Here is an 18,916-nt window from a genome sequence, read left to right as displayed (position 1 = left end):
CAAGTATATTTTATAAATAACTCTCCAACTTTAAATCAGTCACGTACATTTTCAGCTAGGCGTACTTAGCAAACATAATAAAGAAGAAGGGAAAGTTCCATCTTGTCTGTACTCTTAAACAAAATTAGTTAAGGTCTCCCCCTTTTTGAGTTATTTTCAAATATATTCCGCGCTTCTTCAATTTATAACTAAACTCTTTTATACAAATTATTATTTTTACAAGTCTTATTTCTAATAACATTGTTACCTTTTCCTTTAAAACTTTAGCTATATTCATAAGTTATTTCCCAAACATTTATAATACTATATTTACCCTTAGCCTAACTAATCATAAGTCCGGTCGGTTAACCATTGTTAATGGGTCTTAAAGGGTGCCTAATACCTTCCCTTTAGACTAATTGAACCCTTACCTAGAATCTTAAGTTTCGCAGACTTTTAAAACAGAGTTAACTTTAAAATAACTTTAATTAACCATTAGGTGTCCTAATTCACCATAAATAATTAGGTGGCGACTCCTTAACATAAACAAAAATAGGAATCACCTATATGTCGTACTTCTAATTTAACCCGGTTAAAAAGGGGTATGACAGCTTGGCGACTCCGCTGGGGACTACTTAGGTTCTAACCATAACAGACTTAGTTCGAATAGGTTTTGTGTGCTTATTTTAATTACTTTATTTATTTGTTAACTGTTTTTACATGCTATTAATTGTGTGTTTGATATAAACTGTATGTTTGATATAAACTGTTTATGTGTTACTTGCTTTGATAAAACTGTCATTCCGTTCATATTTCTTCCACTCCTGGAAAACTCACACATATTCACACACTTAAAGCGGTTTCGCGGTTCGCGGCCGTACACTACTAAATCACCCTTAGTTGGATTGATCTTGTGGATTTAGTCGATCGGCGGTGCAGTCGACGGCCACGGACCTTCCACTCCCAAGTTGTCCGCTTGGGGGAGCCTTGTGTCATAGGAAAACAACTCTTAGTCAGCCTAAGATAGAGCTAAACCAACACCCTTTATTAGGAACATACATTTCATGACCAAGGAGGTTTAATACCCTTGGTGTATTAAACCCATTAGTTGACTTTACCCAAACGTCCAAGCGGGTTCACGGCCCCGAGTGACACCAATCATACTTTATGTGCATGTTTGAAGGATAATTGTGCCTAAATATTGACTATTTGCTCTAATTAATTAAGCTTTAGGAGGGAGGGAATGACTAATGTTTCTATGACAGGTATGGATTTGCAGCGGAGAACAACGAATGACGAAGACCAAAGACATCACAAAATAGAGCTAGACGTTGTATTACTTTACTTAGATTAGGAAACAGTTTATGTTGTATTCATTTGACATGTAATAAATATTACACTACTTTTGTACTTTATTTTCGGGAAATAGAATTTGTTTAATTAATCAAAGCAACGGGATGACGTATTATGGCACACTTTTGTCACGACCCAACCCCGTAGGCCGTGACTAGTGTCCGTGCTGGACACCCAAACGTACCCAATAATCCAAACCAGTAGACTAGCAGATTATATAAATATAAAAGTCAGTCGACATTACTAGTGTCATAGAGGAACATATATAACACATGGAAGCCGATAAGGCTATCACAAATCAAAGCAACCCAAAACATATACAGAACCCACATGTATGTCTACAGACCTCTACAGAACATAACAGAAACATAAGACAGGACAGGTCCCCGTCGTACCCCTGAATAGCGTACATATATCCAACAGCAGCAGACTGTACCAGAGTATAGGCTCTGGACAAAAGAGCGCTCCAGAATAGCAGAATAGGTGTCCTAGGCAGGTGGGTCAGCAAATCTGTAGTCTGTACCTGCGCGACATGAAAACGCAGCCCCCGAAGAAAGGGGGTCAGTACGAAATATGTACTGAGTATGTAAAGCATGGAACGTAGTAAACAAAGTCATAATCGGAACAGGAGGTGCAGAAAAATGAACGGAATATCCAGATTAGCAAAATGCTGATCATAAAGCATAAATAGTACTTACAGGAAACGTATGTCATACCTGGTCCCATTACAGAACAAAATCATAATCAGAACAGAACGTACAGAAATGTGAGTGAGATGTCCAGAGTATCAAATGCATATTTTCAAAACATGAAGAGTATGTACAGAAACATATGCCATATCATATCCGGCCCCTGCCAAGGGACTCGGCAGACAGAACGTGGTCACCCCCCGACACTGGTGCCACAACACATAAGGATCAGAAAAGGGGAATAACCCCGTAACATAGCATATCATATCAGATGGCCATATCAGATCATATCAGAACAAGCGTACATGGCACAACATACTCCACAAACCCATGTACGCGTATACCTGCCCCCTCACATCGAGGCACGGCGAACAATGCAAAGGATCACGCTTGACAACATATCCTGGCCCGGGCTCAGTGGGGGAAACATTGAGGCATCCACGAACGGAGTAGTGAGAAACTAAATGCACTAAAAATACCATATATATATTTCCAGAGACTCAATGAGGCATATCGAATGTCAAATAAAATCAATGAAATCGGACGGAAACATAGTAAGTAAATTTAGATGTCATAACGGGTTACGGAGGCATAATCTATCCGAGATCGTTTTCAAGATTCAAAACAATTTATAAGACTTAATGAAATATTTAAAATATTTTTTATTTAGTAGATAAAGGAGTAGTTAGAGTATCTCTAACGAAAACGCTCGAAGACAAGTCATAGACACATAAAGGGTAAAATTGGAAATAGTGGGCCCACCTCGGAACCAATGAAGCGGTGGGCTCAAATTACGTATTTTTAAGCTTATGGGGTCACCTACAAAGGTTCTAGGACATTCCATAACTTCCTAAGCAATTTGGGAAAAAATTTCATAATTTTTCATCAAAGCATACTTAAGGAATTCAATTCTATTGAATGAAAAAGCGACGATTTCAAACGCGGATTCCGATGGACAGAATATTCCCCGAGGCGTAAATCCAAGCCTAGTACATCTAGGACATGCCAAGAGAAGAATCGGGATAGCTTTACATACCTTTCTTGCCCTTTACGCTTGCCAAAACTCAAATCTTGCTTCGTCCAAAACCTACAAATGGTCACATTTACCAATTTACTATTCATAAGACTTAAAATTTCAACCTTAACCAATTCTTGTCTATAAAAATTTGAGCAGCATCTCCCCTATATATATATCATCCCCGAGGTTAAAACTCGGCTAAAACAACAACAACCATACCAACAACAATATATACAACATCAATAATCGACTAGGAACGCATTCTAGCGTAAATAGTCTTATTTTCCAAATAATGCGACAATTCCAAATCCAACTTTGCACTTACAACCCGATATCAATATTTTCATATTCACATACTAATATAAGACCATTCAAACATAAACCAAAAGTATTCCAAGCTATATATTCAATATTCAACAATTCCATCAACTTCCATATTCAATCCAAAATTCTTATATATGCAACAAAACCATTCCAACACATTTTCTACTTACTAATTCATCTCCAACAACAATCTACCACACGGCCAACATGGCTTCTTTCCAATTTCATCCAATTTTCATTCAACTTCCATTTCCAATACAAATTCCACAATAACCACAACTAGTATACAACTTAAAATTCAACTCATATATGTATACAACATATATACACCCATGGCTACATATATAATATATATACCCACTTTGCAAACTTTCATATTTCCATAAATTCTACTAATTTCTACATACTACAACACAAATAAACCTTCATAACATAAGAAAAAGGAATTGATTCTTACCTTGTTTTTATGAAAGTAGCAAATTCTTCAACATCTTATTGTTCCCATGCTCCTCTAACTCCAAACAAAATTATATTCGTGATTATGCGTTGCCCGGACTTCGATTAGTACTTCGTAGCTTGAAATTTCACTCACAATCCTCACTTTTATGTGAGATTTAGGCCCCTTTTTGTTGCTGAATTTTCTGGAAAATTTGAGAAGTTTTTAGATGATAAAAATGGGGGTTTGCCCCTTTTTATAAGGGCTGAAACGGCGTCACTGTAGCTACAGTACTGTAGCAGTGCTGTAGCGTGCTGTAGCAGTGCTGTTTCTGCGCGACAGTTCAGTTTGTAGCGTCTATAATTCTCTACTCCGACGTCCTATCGATGAGTGGTTTGTTGCATCATAAACTAGACTTGACGAACTTCATTTTAGGCTTTTGAAACGCCTTAAAACTCCAAATATGCATAGAGATATACCCCTCCAAAGTTGACTAAAAATCTGTCCAGCATTTCTCAAATTTTCGTCGAACTTATTTTCTTCAACTTGCTCGATCTCGAAATATTCCGAAACCCTCCATACATGATAATGACCATATTCTTGTGTTTTAAAATACTCTTTTTCGATTACGACTTACAAGATCATAATCATCCATTATTTAAACAATATACTTAATAATGCCTCATTGCTCATACTCCAAAGTTGTTTTACCTAGTCGTAACTCGACATTCTTACATTCAAATTTAACAGTGTTTCTTCGAAGTACGGGGTGTAACAACTTTACCCTTCAAACAAACGTTAGGCCTACCTCTGGCACAAAGAGGTCACATGCATATTAGGACGCGGTATTGTTTTACATTTGTTTGACAACTTTATGAATTATTTGCTACGTGACTTACTTGACTTTACGTGATCATGACTTTACCTAGATATGTTAATGAGACTAACATCATTTACACTTTATGTTTCTTTTATTTTATTCCCAAAAAGTTGATTCGTGTGGACACTCGATGGCCGACAATCCTTACCTCACAAGGTCAAAGACGTCATCGTTACCTCAACATAGTTGGGTCGTTCAAGGAAAGGAAATTATTATGTCTGATCTGGCCGCATCTATTGCAACTGGTTCGGAAAACATCGTGATCTCTAGTGATCCCCCTGAGACTTCCGAACATAGAACTACTATTCAACATGATGAACATATCGCCCGCCTGACTCAAGAGATCGAGGATCTACGTGGAGAACTAAATCGGGTTAGAGACTTGACCAACTTATCCGTTACACTCCAAAGTCCACCTCCTGAACCTAGGAATGTCGCACCAAACCCGCCTCGCACTAAAAAGAAGAAAAAAGATGTAGCTGCAGTCATGAACATCCAAGGGCATAAGCCGAGACAAGCCATTACCTACTTTAACCATCCACAACAACCTTTCTACCCTTACCGCTACACTGAACCCTACCAAGCTCCACTAATCTTTTACCCTGTCTACAATACTCAAGCAAATTACTACCAATCCCGAGCACCTCACTATCAAAACCCACATTCATACCAATCTGTTCAAACTCCCACTTACCAAAATCGACCACATACTACACATAAAGCCCGTCCAAACCATGACATCAAAAATACCCGAAATTACACTCGGTTCGCTAAACCCTTGGCTCAATTATTTGAAAGACTGAAAGCGGCTGGCGTGGTACAACCTATCGAAGGAAAAATTCCCGACCCTATTCCAAAATGGTTTGATGGCTCCAAGTGTTGTGCATATCATTCTGGAGTTGCTGGGCACGCCACTGAGGATTGCTATGGACTCAAAAACAAAATTGAAGCCCTGATCAAGGAAGGAGCAATCCAGCTCACTGGAGCTCGGCCCAACGTAGATAACAATCCTCTACCTACTCACGAAAATTCCAACGTGAACATGACAATTATCGAGGAATATAAGGATTTGAAAAGAACCATTATACTAGTCGGAAAAATGGAAAAGGGGATGTCATCAACTTTTTCTGCTCCCGTGGGAACAGTCCAAAGACAAACACCAACAGAGATTGCTGCAACAACTACTCACAACACCAAGACACCGACCATGCGGGGTGCCGAATCAGGAGAGACTCTGAAGACTTTGGCTTGTACTCCGTCCTTGGCTCGCCGAGAGTCTTGGTAGATTGAACTGTAGTGAACTTTTGAAACAGCACGATTTTAAAAATTGATGTTTGCCCAAAACTTTATTTGCTTTGCTTCATCTTTTAGATGTTTTAAAACCTATGAATGCATTTCTGAGTTGCCTCAATTGTCTATTACTGTTATTTCTACTTTATTTATCAAAACTGCCAACTCTATGATTGTGACATGAAATGAACGAATGAATAACGTACATCTCGAGAGAGTAACAAAGAAAACTAGAGGAAAATACAGGATTCCACTTGGAAGAAATGGATATAGCCGATAGACAATGACACAAGCATGAAAGCTATCAGTCAACAAGACATTGAAAGACAATATTAGATCAGACTACATAGTTTGCAACCTTTCCTTTAAACACGGTACGAACTACGTTCCGACCTGATTCCCGTGGTGGGATACGTAGGCAGCCCACATAGGGTTCGGTTGCATTATAACAAAAAATCCAAAAATCCTTATACAAGGAGAACAACACATGGCTTAATTCCCTCGGTGGGATTCGTAGACTATCAACATGCAGGTCATTCACATTTAGGTAGAAATCCAACAAACCTTTATCATTTACATAACAGAACTACGCTGACCTGATTCCCTTGGTGGGATACATAGGCAATCCACATCGGTTTCGGTCCCTTTATGAGAAAATTTCAAACCATTTTTTGTGAACCTTACGAACTACGTTCTGACCTGATTCCTTGGCAGGATACGTAGGCAACCTATATAAGGTTCGGTCACACCACAACATAAGTTTAGTATACCCCCACGAGGACAAAACTGGGGCATATTTTGAAAGATTAGACAAGAGCAGAGTTAGACATTGATAATATTAAGACTATCAGACACGAAGTACTTTAGACAAATGACCTTTCAATTGTTTAGAAATGTCACAATTTGAAGTTGGAAGAAATATTTTACAACTTACATACATATATATATATATATATATATATATATATATATATATATATATTTCACAATTTATATATAGTTATATTTCCTCATACATATACTTACATACCTACCCTGAAAATGAAATACTTTCTTTCAATTGATTCACTACTGTTCATCTACCGAGGCTTGAACGGAGATCGCAAGATCCAAACAAACAAGACGAATGGAGCGCCAACAACGTCAAGCTTCGAGTCAAACACGAATCAACTTCCCCCTCCCAAACTAAGAATTCTTCTTTGAGTGCAGGAACCTAAAATCGCGAGATCAACAGTCAAGTCTATCAATCAGGGCCAAAAAGCATCATTTGGCTCATTATGGCCTCGCCTCAAAAGCCATACGGCTTTACTTCCAACTTTATCTTTTAATTTATTTTATTTTTATCACAATAATTTTATGACTTTATATACCTGTTTTTGTAGGTTGACGAGATTGAAGGCGAATTAAATCAGGATTACGTGTCCTTAATTTGGCCTGTCACGATACCATCAATATCATTAGCCGAGCGAACTGACTCTTACTTTACTCTCCGTTTTATTATTTATTTTAAATACTTTAATGACTTTACTTTAAGTTTTGTAGAAATCAATATCACACTCCGAGGATAACTATACACTTTAAGCTCGTCCGCCTTTAATAGGACATTTTAGGCTCGTCCGCCTTTAATAGGACATTTTAGGCTCGTCCGCCTTTAATAGGACACTTTAGGCTCGTCCGCCTTTAATAGGACACTTTAGGCTCGTCCGCCTTGAATAGGACATCTTAGGCTCGTCCGCCTTTAATAGGACATCATTTCTTCAAAGGCACCGCACTGCATATGCACTACTGCTTTCAAATGCCCGCACTGCAAAGGCACCGCACCGGCATTGCATTATTATCTTCAAATGCCCTGCAAAGGGACAACATCATTGTTCGCAAACGCACAGCATTTAGGCTCGTCCGCCTTTAATAGGACACTTTAGGCTAGTCCGCCTTTAATAGGACACTTTAGGCTCGTCCGCCTTGAATAGGACATTTTAGGCTCGTCCGCCTTTAATAGGATATCATTTCTTTAAATGCCTCACACGGCATATGCATCATGTCCTCGAAAACAACCGGAGACATACACGGGTTTGTCCACCCTAAAATAGGATACATCGGGTTCGTCCACCCTAAAATAGGACATATTGGGTCCTTCCACCCTAAAATAAGAATTCACATTTTTATCTTGAATTTTACAGGATTGGCGTCGAGTCTCCGAAGACAACCGGGGGCATCATTCGGCTATACAGTCTCATATGCATAAGCCAAACGGCTACACTATGACTTTACTCTCTACTTTATCATTCAGTTTACCAACTCTAACGATTTTACCCTGAACTTTGCAGGAATTATCATTAAATCTTCGAAGACAACCGAAGACATCATCCATTTTACGACTTTACCCCGGACTTTACGGGAATCTTCATCAAATCTCCGAAGACAACCGGAGATATCATATCATCGAGTCCCGATAACAACCGGAGACATCACATGGCTACACAGCCTCACCTGCATAAGCCAAACGGCTATACACCTACTTTACTCTTTACTTTATTACTTTACTTTATCATCTACCTTACCTACTTTAACGACTTTACCTTAAATTCCAAAGACATCATTTATCATCAAGTCCAGGGAGATAGCCGGAGGCCTCATTACTATCATTAAAATCTCCAAATAAAACTGGAGATATTATTACATCCCCGGCATACACATCCCACATTCATTCAAGTCCCTGAAGACAACTACAGACAACATTTGGCCACACTGCCTCATCATAAGCCACACGGCTTCATACACACTCTCACACTCATATTTATTATCATTTTTTTTACATTCTTTTGTGCACTTTCAACTTTATCCCAGACTTTATTACTAATTTTGACATGAATTTCAGTTCTGACAGAAGGTACAATCTACAGAGACACAGCACAACGTGGAACTTTATCTTACGCAGTGAACTGGGGGCAAATTTGCTGAAGAGGAATATCAAACTCATAAGCAAAGGTCACGAATCTACTCTTGAACTCGATTCCGCCTACGTCCCCAAACATGTGATACGTAGGTTATCCAAAAAAAAAAGTTCTTTCATATACATCGCTAAGACTCTATTCAATCAACTCTTTTCACAATCTCGTATCCTTTTCTATATCCCAGTGTCTCCATAACTCAACACTGGGGTATTTTTGAGAATTTACATCGTGTCTAGTAGAGTCCTACTTATGGGTGTGTTGCGCGCCACATTTATAATTAGGAGACTATAGGCGTATGTTCCATTCTCATCACCTGTCCACAACCCTTGCAAAGTTATAAATCCATAAATAACATTCTCTCGACAGGTTCGACCATAATTCCTCCTGCCCTCATAATATTTTCCACCAATTCCCCTATCCTATATTTTCTCAAGTTCGTATTTCTTGGTCGGAACGAAATTGGCTACTACGTCAACTTCTTCGCCCGAAGACTCTTACATCATCTCCGGTTGAAGAGGGGCATCTGTTGACACCCAATTTTGTCCCTCCTTTATTTCAATTTATTTTACTCGGGCTTCTAAATTTACTGAAGAGCTAAATACTTTATTTTCACTATTTTTATTTTTTATTGCTACTACTATTAATATCGCTACTGTTATTTTCAACATTACGAGCATTACTTTACCACAAATTTTAAATGATTCGTCATCATTTCATTTTTTTCAGGTTTGGACTCGTTAAATTAATTACAGAACAACACTTTGTTAAATCCTTATTTTTTTTACATATTAATTATTAATTGTCTTCATATATTATATATTGTACTAATTGTTAATTAGAAGCCCAAGAATAATTAAAATAGAGGATGAAGGGTCAACAATTTCAGCCAAATAAATGGCCCAAATTATCAGCCCATACTCTAATTAATTCAACCAACCCACATTATTCCCTACCCAAAACAATTCAGCCCACATTATTTCCCTACCCAGCCCATTACCTAATTCTACCCGGTCCAACCCAAAAAACTACCCGACCCGGCCCACTTATTCTTTTCCTAAACCCTACCTCTCTTCCCCTTTTCTCCTTTTCCTTTTCTTTCTCCGCCCCCCTCGTCTCTCTCTACCCTACCTCTTTTCTCCGCCTCCCCCATCCCCTTCAGCTCTCTCTCTACTCTCCCTCTCTCGCCTCCCTCACGCTCCTCTCTTCCCCACACCACTACCCCACTCCCGCTCTTTATCTACCCTACTTCCCTCTTTTTTTCTCCTTTCATCATCATCATCATCGCCGCACCCCGCTACCCCACTCTCTACTCACCGCCGCTCCCCTTCCCTTTTCTCCCTCCTCTCACGCTCTCTCCCACTCACCACTGTCCCCCACTTCGCTCCTCCCACTTCCACCACGCCTGTCCCCCGCTCCCGTCTCTCTCATACGCTTCTCTCTTTTCTTTAATACAATCAAAACCCTATAAATGAATCGAAGTTGAATCGTATTAGGGGGGGGGGGGGGGATTTGTCAATGGTTTTGAGGGACATGGAACCCGAAATCAACTAAAAAGGGAAGAAGAGACTGGATAATCACAAGATCTGGAACCCCAAAATTCCCCTACAAAACACAAGTTCTAATCGCCTCAAATTTTCCAGAAATCCTTAGATTTTACAACTTTCATTCGTTCGATTATCGTTCTAACTTTAAGACCGTTAAACATTCGCTCTGTCTTGGTGGACTTTGACCACGACAGAGATTTTGGACTCATTTGTATCGAGTCCTAATCTGTTCCCAACGAGATTAGATTCGAGGCCTCAACGCCCCCGATTCACTGCACCAACAAAAGGTCAGTAAACATCTCTACCTTATATATCTATCGGCGAATTAAATATGTCCTGTTATCTTATGTGTTTTATATGTTTGTGTACTTATTAGTTAGCTGATGGACTAGTCTAACAGTCGTTGATAATAGATGTTGAGTTGGTTTCTGTTTGGATTAGGCTTGTGAAGTTTTCATATAGATACAGGTCATAAATTAGTTGATTAATTTGGCTTTGCTGTGGACTAGCATATAAGTTAGTTTTGTTCCAGTTTATCCACCTGTGTTAGTATGCAATGGTTGGATTTAAGTGGGCAAAAAAAAAAATCAGATTTAGACTAACGACAATTATTTTGCGATAGGTTAGTATGTGTCAGTTTGGTTGTGTGTGTGAGTGTAAAATCTGAGTGCCTTCATGTGGTTTATTTGCGACTAGTTTAATTCATAATGGTCCCTCGTTTAATCCAAATCAGTAATCTTGGTTTTTTAACTTGTGGTGTGTTTGGTTGCCTGAATTTAGTTATATAGGGAAGTGGCAATGTTTGTATAGGTGTGTTTCCCCTTTACTCCCTGATGCCTAGCTCAATTTTCTTTCCCTTTCATCTTTGGTTTCAGTTCTGTTCCATGAAAATGTGGTAAACAGGTCAGCTTTGGGTTTAGTTTCAGTGTCATATATTGGAGCTTGGGTCGAGACATTCAATCCTGTTTGGTTCATGAAAATAGGGCCTAAACTGCATTCATTAGGATTAGAATGACATTGACCTGGTACTTTAAGTAAAAAGACTACTTGTGTGTTTATCCGAATGACTCATGCTCAAACCATGAAGCCTTTTCCATTAATGTGCTGTTAGTATCAATATTACAAATTTAGAACATGTTAATAAGGCTGAACAACATTTTAGATTCAGCTTCAGTATCTTCAAATATATGCTAGGGACTCTGCTAAATTCTGAAAGTATATTTGAGGTTCCCTATTGATAAAACATGCTAATGGTATGCTATATGATCACTCTCTGTTGAGTTGAATATGTTAAGTTTAATTATGAGCATTGTATGAACCATGAGTTTTTTTCCATCTCTCTGCACATTTTGAATCTGTTCGCATTGGCTTATCCCTTCCCTACTCTTTTGTTGATCAATAAACATGTTTATGTGGTCATGTGTCTAGATCCACATACAGGTTTTAACTCTAAATGCCTGACCTTATATCTGTTGGAATCCTTTCGCTAAATGGAGACTGTCATTCTCTTGTCAATTAATCATATGCTAAGTCAATTCCTATATGTCATTTGCATATTTCCTAGTTCTTTCCAAAATCTCTATGTGGTCTGATACATACTTATACTTGGAACAATTGGTGACTATTTTTCCCTATGTTTGTACATGTCCACTTAGTTGTTAGATAAGTTTGCTGTTGTGCTTTCTATGTTTGTTTCCTTTTCTCTAAATAAAGTGGATACATTATTGGTTATATCATTGAGACTCACCTTTTTTTTAAAACTAAAATAAGCTACTGTCATACTTTTTTTGCAAGTTGTTGTTTTCATTTAAACAAAAACGGATGCTACACTCGAGCTGTTACTCGTGGCTATTACCATGAATTATTACCCTTTGGCTGATGATATGCTCACTGATTGAACCACTATTATGTTCGAGACGTTGTCCTATATTGTTGTCTCGCGACTGTTTGTTGTGGCTGCCCTTCATTAATATCTGCTGTCAAATAGGCCACTGATGGGCTGTTGTTATGTTTCTCCGAGAAACAAAATACTACCTTTAAAAAGGAAACAAGCTTCTCCCTGCTAGAAATAATTAATTGGTTCTCTGTTAAAAGCCGTTGTTTTGGCTTCGAATATTATGAGACTAAACATTGTCTGTTGCCCGATGGAATTGATCCCCTTCTTTCTCGCTCTGTTTTCATAATGTTTTCATAGCAGCCCTCTCGTTTGGTCTGAAATCTGTTTTTCCCTGGTTTTCTTTTATGTGTAACAAGGTTTGTAATTTTGAATTTGTTCCTCGTTTTTGTCTCAGCTTCCGGATACTTTTGAATAAACGGAAATGAAAGATAGTATATTTTGTTTAGTAGTTCGATGCCTTGAAACATGGTCCTTGTGCAATGTTGATGCGCAGACTTGAGATGCTGAATATTCGACCTTTAAATGATTAGTTCAGTCCTAATTAATTCTGCACACTAGCTGCCCATTTAGTACATATCAGTAGTGTATAATAAAAATATATGTTAAGTGTATACATCAAGACACATTCCAAGTACACACTTATATATACCGGCACCTTTGTTAAAAGTATTGGTTTTTGGATTATTGACTGTGCAAACTGGACTGTTGCTGCAAATATTTTTTTTTATATATTCAAAGAATATATTTTGCACATCTTCACTTTACTAATCTTTTTCTATTGTTCTTATGCATGATTATCGCATACGAGTCCCTCGGACTCGTCATCTCCAGCATTCGGCGTCGGGCCAAAGCCCAACGGAATCCTCTTCTCGAGTCAGCCCATCCACACAATCTATTAAATTTCACTGGGCCGAAGCCCAACAGTAGCAGAACAGCGACAGTCCTCAATGGGCTGAACCCATTTAAATCATTTCATTCCTCTTTTTTTTTTTACTCTGTGCATTTAATTTGTACTGTATGACTAACACTTTACTTGTTTTATTTGCTTAGATTAGGTGAACCTTAGCGGAACTAGTGGGTTTGATTTTAGCAAAATGGGTAGGAAGAAACAATAATTAATTCCTTAGTTTCATTTTCTTCTTTCATATTAAATTATTTATAGTACCTCTAATATTTATCTATATTAAAGCCATTGATTTTCAAGTGCAAAGCCATAAATACATATTTTGAATTATATTTTCATTCCTACTATATCGAAAATCTCAAAGTATTATTGATATAGAAATATAAATTCAAGTATATTTTATAAATAACTCTCCAACTTTAAATCAGTCACGTACATTTTCAGCTAGGCGTACTTAGCAAACATAATAAAGAAGAAGGGAAAGTTCCATCTTGTCTGTACTCTTAAACAAAATTAGTTAAGGTCTCCCCCTTTTTGAGTTATTTTCAAATATCCCGCGCTCCTTCAATTTATAACTAAACTCTTTTATTCAAATTATTATTTTTACAAGTCTTATTTCTAATAACATTATTACCTTTTCCTTTAAAACTTTAGCTATATTCATAAGTTATTTCCCAAACATTTATAATACTATATTTACCCTTAGCCTAACTAATCATAAGTCTGGTCGGTTAACCATTGTTAATGGGTCTTAAAGGGTGCCTAATACCTTCCCTTTAGACTAATTGAACTCTTACCTAGAATCTTAACTTTCGCAGATTTTTAAAACAGAGTTAACTTTAAAATAACTTTAATTAACCATTAGGTGTCCTAATTCACCATAAATAATTAGGTGGCGACTCCTTAACATAAACAAAAATAGGAATCACCAATATGTCGTACTTCTAATTTAACCCGGTTAAAAAGGGGTATGACAAGCACAACCTTAATGACAGAATTGTCCATATATAATGTTGGGTTAGCTCCGCTCAAAGGTATTTTTATCACGGTGTGATATTATTCCTTTAGACCAAGAACTTTCCTTTAAAAGAACTCGCACTATTAAGAGTATCTTAAACCTTATATTAGTTTATTTTTCTTTTCAATTATCATGTGTGACTTTTGTTGGCACACCAGATAATTTTTCTTTCACAGTACTTATCACTAAACTTCTCAAACTAAGGTTTACATGGCACATCGTCAAACCCGTTAAAATAAGTTTCACATAGCCCATCACTATGATTCATGAGCTAATTAATTATTATATGGAATTATTCGAGTATTTATGACCATGTCCACATGCAAGCGTCTCTTTGTATGTGCATTTTTAGGTTCTAGGTAAAGGCAATGAACAAACTCCGCGCTATCACTCTCATACGCATCTTGTCGAACTATTGACTCTAATTTCAGTTACTGAGACAAGCCAGCCCAAATATACATGGATCAATCCATCACTAATTTCCCCCAAAAGGAACCATCAAAAGTATTTTTTACCTTATTATATGCAAGGTCGGATTTATCATTAGCTTTTGTCAAATTCTATATTTGTCTTAGAAAGATCATATGTAAAATTAAAATTATAAATTTAGAACTCAGTAACTCGATAAATAATGCTAAGTGATGACGACATACTTCTCCGTATATACTTCAAATTGGAAAATCATAAAATTGAAAATACATAGCAAGTTGTCTGATAAAATTGAAAATTAAAACGATTCTCAGATTGATTAAAACCTGATTATTAGCATCAAGCTCTAGCTAGCTAGCTGAGTTAGCTTGATTCTATGACAAAAGTCAAGGAGTTGAGAGTGAAATTAGGATCTATTTCCAAGGGTGAGCTCAAGAGAGATAGTATTATTCACATGATCTAAACTGGAAGATGGCTCTAAGGACATGGTGCTACCAGAGGCTTCCTCTTCTTCAAGATTGATAATTGTAGCTGCACTCTTGTTTAACCAACTGCTACCATATTGTTGTACCACTTTATTCCCATTCCCTTCCTGCAAAAAACAAATTTAATTCTAATTAGTTAAGTAGTCACAAGTCACACCAATCTATTGTTTCTAATTTATTGTATCAAGTTAAAGGAAGTCATTAACTTATAAAAAGAAGTGAAGGATTTCGTTAATTACTTGAACACTGCAGCCATTGAAGAAATCCTTGAACATGGTGCAAGAGTTGGACCTTCCTAATTCCAACCTTGTGATATTATTGTAATTTTCCCTCATCTCTTGCATCTGTTTCCTATTCAATTGAAACAATGGAAAGGTGTGAAGGCAACGCCGTTCCATTTTAGTGTTTATGCATAACCAAGGAAAAAAAAAATGGTGCCTAATTAATTAAGCAAGAGTTGTAATTAATTTAACATATTATAATTGGTATAGGTCAACTTAGTCTCAGAGAATGTAAATATCATATAATAATAATAATTATTTTGCTATGATTGCTTGCAATCAGTGGTTGTATATTAGGAGTAAGGTCTAGTCCCCCATTTATTGCTTTCAATAAGGGGTCGTTTGGTTTAAGGTATAAGTTGGGTTATCTCAGCACTAATTTTTATACCATGTTTGGTATAAGGTATAAATTAGTGCTGGGATAAATTTATACCTTGTACCAAACATGGTATAAAAATTAGTGCTGGTATAACCCAGCTTATACCTTCTTAACCCACTTATACTGGAATTATTTTATACCATCTTTTAGATGGTATAAAATAATCCCAATAGATGGGATAAATTAGTCCCGGGATTATAATCCCGGGACTAATGAATCCTTAAACCAAACGACCCCTAATAATATACAACGTAACTCTAGCAGGATTCATCCTGGGATTATTTTTATTTTATTTTTAAAAAAAAACATGAGATAGTATAATTGGTTAGCCGCCTTATTTTTCAGGTTCCATAATTCCACTTGTTAATGAGCTAATTAAGCAAAGAGTCTAACTTATATAACGCAGCTCATAATAACTTGAAAATATGGCAGACCACCTGTTTTTACAGGTTATATTACGCTATTCCTACAAAAATTATTCACACTATGTATATAGAGAAAGTTATACTCAGGAAGGAATTATATAGGAAATACTCTAACATCAATTCATAGATGAGCAAAACAAAAAGATTTGAGAAATGAGACAAACCATGGAGGAGGCAAAATAGTAGGCCTGGAGGCAAGTTCCGCATAGTTACTGTTTAATGTCAAATTAGGATTGCCATCAAAGAATGCTTTGCTATTATAGTAATGATGATAGTTCCCATGGAGATAATTCATTTGATCTGAGCCTTCCATTCTATTCTTCTTGCTCGCATTTGCAGCTTCTGATTAACAAAAAAAAAAAAAAAAAAAAAAAATCAAATGAATTTGTGGTGAACCTAATTAACTCGTAACATGAGTATATGCGTAAGAAAAATAAATTAAGATGAATTTGTGGTGAACCTAATTAACTCGTAACATGAGTATATGCGTAAGAAAAATAAATTAAGAAGAAAAATTATAAACGAAATGTATAGGATTCACTACCCAAACACTAATTTTAAATTTTGAATCCACATTCTATTATATGAACAGTACTTTCCTTGTACTATTAAAGAGTCTTTGTTTGGATAGTAGAATGCAACTACCACCACATGGCAATTTCTCAGACATATTTTTAACCCTTCCAACAAATTCTACCTAAAATAATATAAAGGATGAAAATGGGAAAGTGAATTCTCACTTTTGGTCTTGCGAGCAATAGACTAGCTAGTAACAGTAGTTCTATATGAACCTTTTCCATTTGAGTAACCAAAAGGAGTTATCGTATGGAATATATATGGAGTCAGCAAAACATAAAGGGTGAAATGAAACATAAAAAGATTCCTCAAATGGAATTTCACTTCAGTCTTTTCTTGATTGCATCACTGGTCACTCATTTACTTACAATTATTTTCTAAAAAACAAATGATAAAATAAGCATATATAAATTTTCAAATGACTCATCAGCTTCTTTAGATAATAAAATCATGCTTCAAGCCGGTCAAAATTTTCCTTGCTATAAAGACCAGAAATACTTTTTTTTTTTTTCAAAAAGAACAAATCAAAAAAAGTTAATTTGGTGCGCCTGAACATAGAAGAAATGGAGTTTGATGAAAAGAAGCAAATGTATACCTTGCATCATCTGTTCGTGCTTCATGCTTCGGTACATCTGTTCATAACAAAATAAATCTTAAAGCTAGCTATATGAAACCTAAAAATAAAAATAAAAAATAAAGAAGAAGAAGAAGAAAAAACTTGCATTTCAAATAATAACCTAAAGGTGACTCTTAACTTGAGCTATGGTCAGGCCCTTCACATCCATCAGTTGTAGCACCATCTTTGAAGTTGCTCCTAATTATTAGTACCACAACAATTCAACAAATAAATATTAGTCGCCAAAAAATCATTAGAGAACGTATCACACTTTTCCTAGATAGTTAGTGGAATATTAAACCTTTCCTCTTAAGCCGTCATAGATCCACTCCTCTTTTTTAGAGAACCAAAAGGAATGGAAATTAAATCCTTAATTAAGAAAGGAAAATTTTCTCCTTTTCATGCACTTAACTCTCTCTCTCTCTCTCTCTCTCTCTCTCTCTCTCTCTCTCTCTCTCTCTCTCTCTATATATATATATATATATATATATATATATATATATATATATATATATATATATATATATAACTGATTTCATGCAAGAAGAGATAGGTAGGCTTACGATCTGCTCCACCAAGTCTTTCAACAGCATGTACAAAGCTGCGGTGAAGATCATGCGTCCATTTCAGCCTCGGCATTCTTGATCTAACATATGGTCTTACCCCTGATGATGATTTATTATCATTGCTGTTTTCTAATGTTAATGGCTGCTCCACACTAACTCTCATGGATAAAGATGGAGAATTTTCGGAAGAATTCTCAGAAAACTGTAGCCCCTTCATCATGTTAAAGGATGATGAGGTTGGGAAGATGGAGATATGATGGGGGAAGGTGGAAATTAAAGGAGTTGTGGTCTATGTTGAACTATACAACCAAAAGGGAATAAATCTTAGTGAGTCTGTTGTCTCCTTTTGTCTACTTGTGCAGGCTTTTAGAACAAGGTTTTTCTTGCAAAAAATTGAGTTCTCCAACAGTTAAATTAAAGTCTCTTGAATTTTGATTATGAATCTGGAAAACAAAAATCACGGAGTTTAATAAGCTCTAGTTATATATGTGTCACGACCCAACCCCGTAGGCCGTGACTGGCGCCCGAGTTGAGCACCCAAACGTACCTATCCATATCGAATCACATACAAATAGCATATACGGCCATAAATACTATATGCCGTCTCAAACTATATCAAACTATTTCAAACACATCTCAACGCAACCGTATGCGGATATATATATCAAAAGCCGACCAGGCTATCAAATGGCACAACGGCCCCAAAACATATACAAAATGTACGCCGACAAGGCTGCCATAGCGAATAAGATCATACAACTACATCTGAACAGAAGTAGGCACACACACCCACAAATATGTCTACAGACCTCTAAACAGACCAACCGAAACATATGACGGGACAGGGCCCCGCTGTACCCCTGAACAAATATA

General features: G+C 36.7%; 1 protein-coding gene across 1 annotated transcript; it reads right to left on the bottom strand.

Annotated features, from left to right (window-relative positions):
- Positions 1–14,964: 14,964 nt before the first annotated feature.
- Positions 14,965–18,355, bottom strand: LOC132622296 (uncharacterized). The gene is made up of 6 exons (XM_060336881.1): positions 18,041–18,355; positions 17,617–17,675; positions 17,457–17,493; positions 16,450–16,627; positions 15,440–15,551; positions 14,965–15,307 (listed from the first exon to the last, which is right to left on the bottom strand). Exons 1-6 carry the CDS (start codon positions 18,261–18,263, stop codon positions 15,122–15,124), a joined length of 795 nt encoding a protein of 264 aa, XP_060192864.1. The 5' UTR covers positions 18,264–18,355; the 3' UTR covers positions 14,965–15,121.
- Between the last annotated feature and the right edge of the window lie 561 nt (positions 18,356–18,916).

The sequence above is a fragment of the Lycium barbarum genome, chromosome 12 (assembly GCF_019175385.1).
Source record: "Lycium barbarum isolate Lr01 chromosome 12, ASM1917538v2, whole genome shotgun sequence".
NCBI classification, from domain to species: domain Eukaryota; kingdom Viridiplantae; phylum Streptophyta; class Magnoliopsida; order Solanales; family Solanaceae; genus Lycium; species Lycium barbarum.
This window is presented reverse-complemented; position numbering and strand designations above follow the sequence as displayed.

Excerpts from the sequence above, each read along its gene's own strand:
- LOC132622296 (XM_060336881.1), bottom strand. The coding sequence starts at position 18,263 with ATGATGAAGGGGCTACAGTTTTCTGAGAATTCTTCCGAAAATTCTCCA. Across the intron at positions 17,676-18,040 it reads AAGACTTGGTGGAGCAGATC|GAGCAACTTCAAAGATGGTG; the intron begins GTAAGCCTACCT and ends ACTAATAATTAG. Across the intron at positions 15,308-15,439 it reads TCAATGGCTGCAGTGTTCAA|GAAGGGAATGGGAATAAAGT; the intron begins GTAATTAACGAA and ends TGTTTTTTGCAG.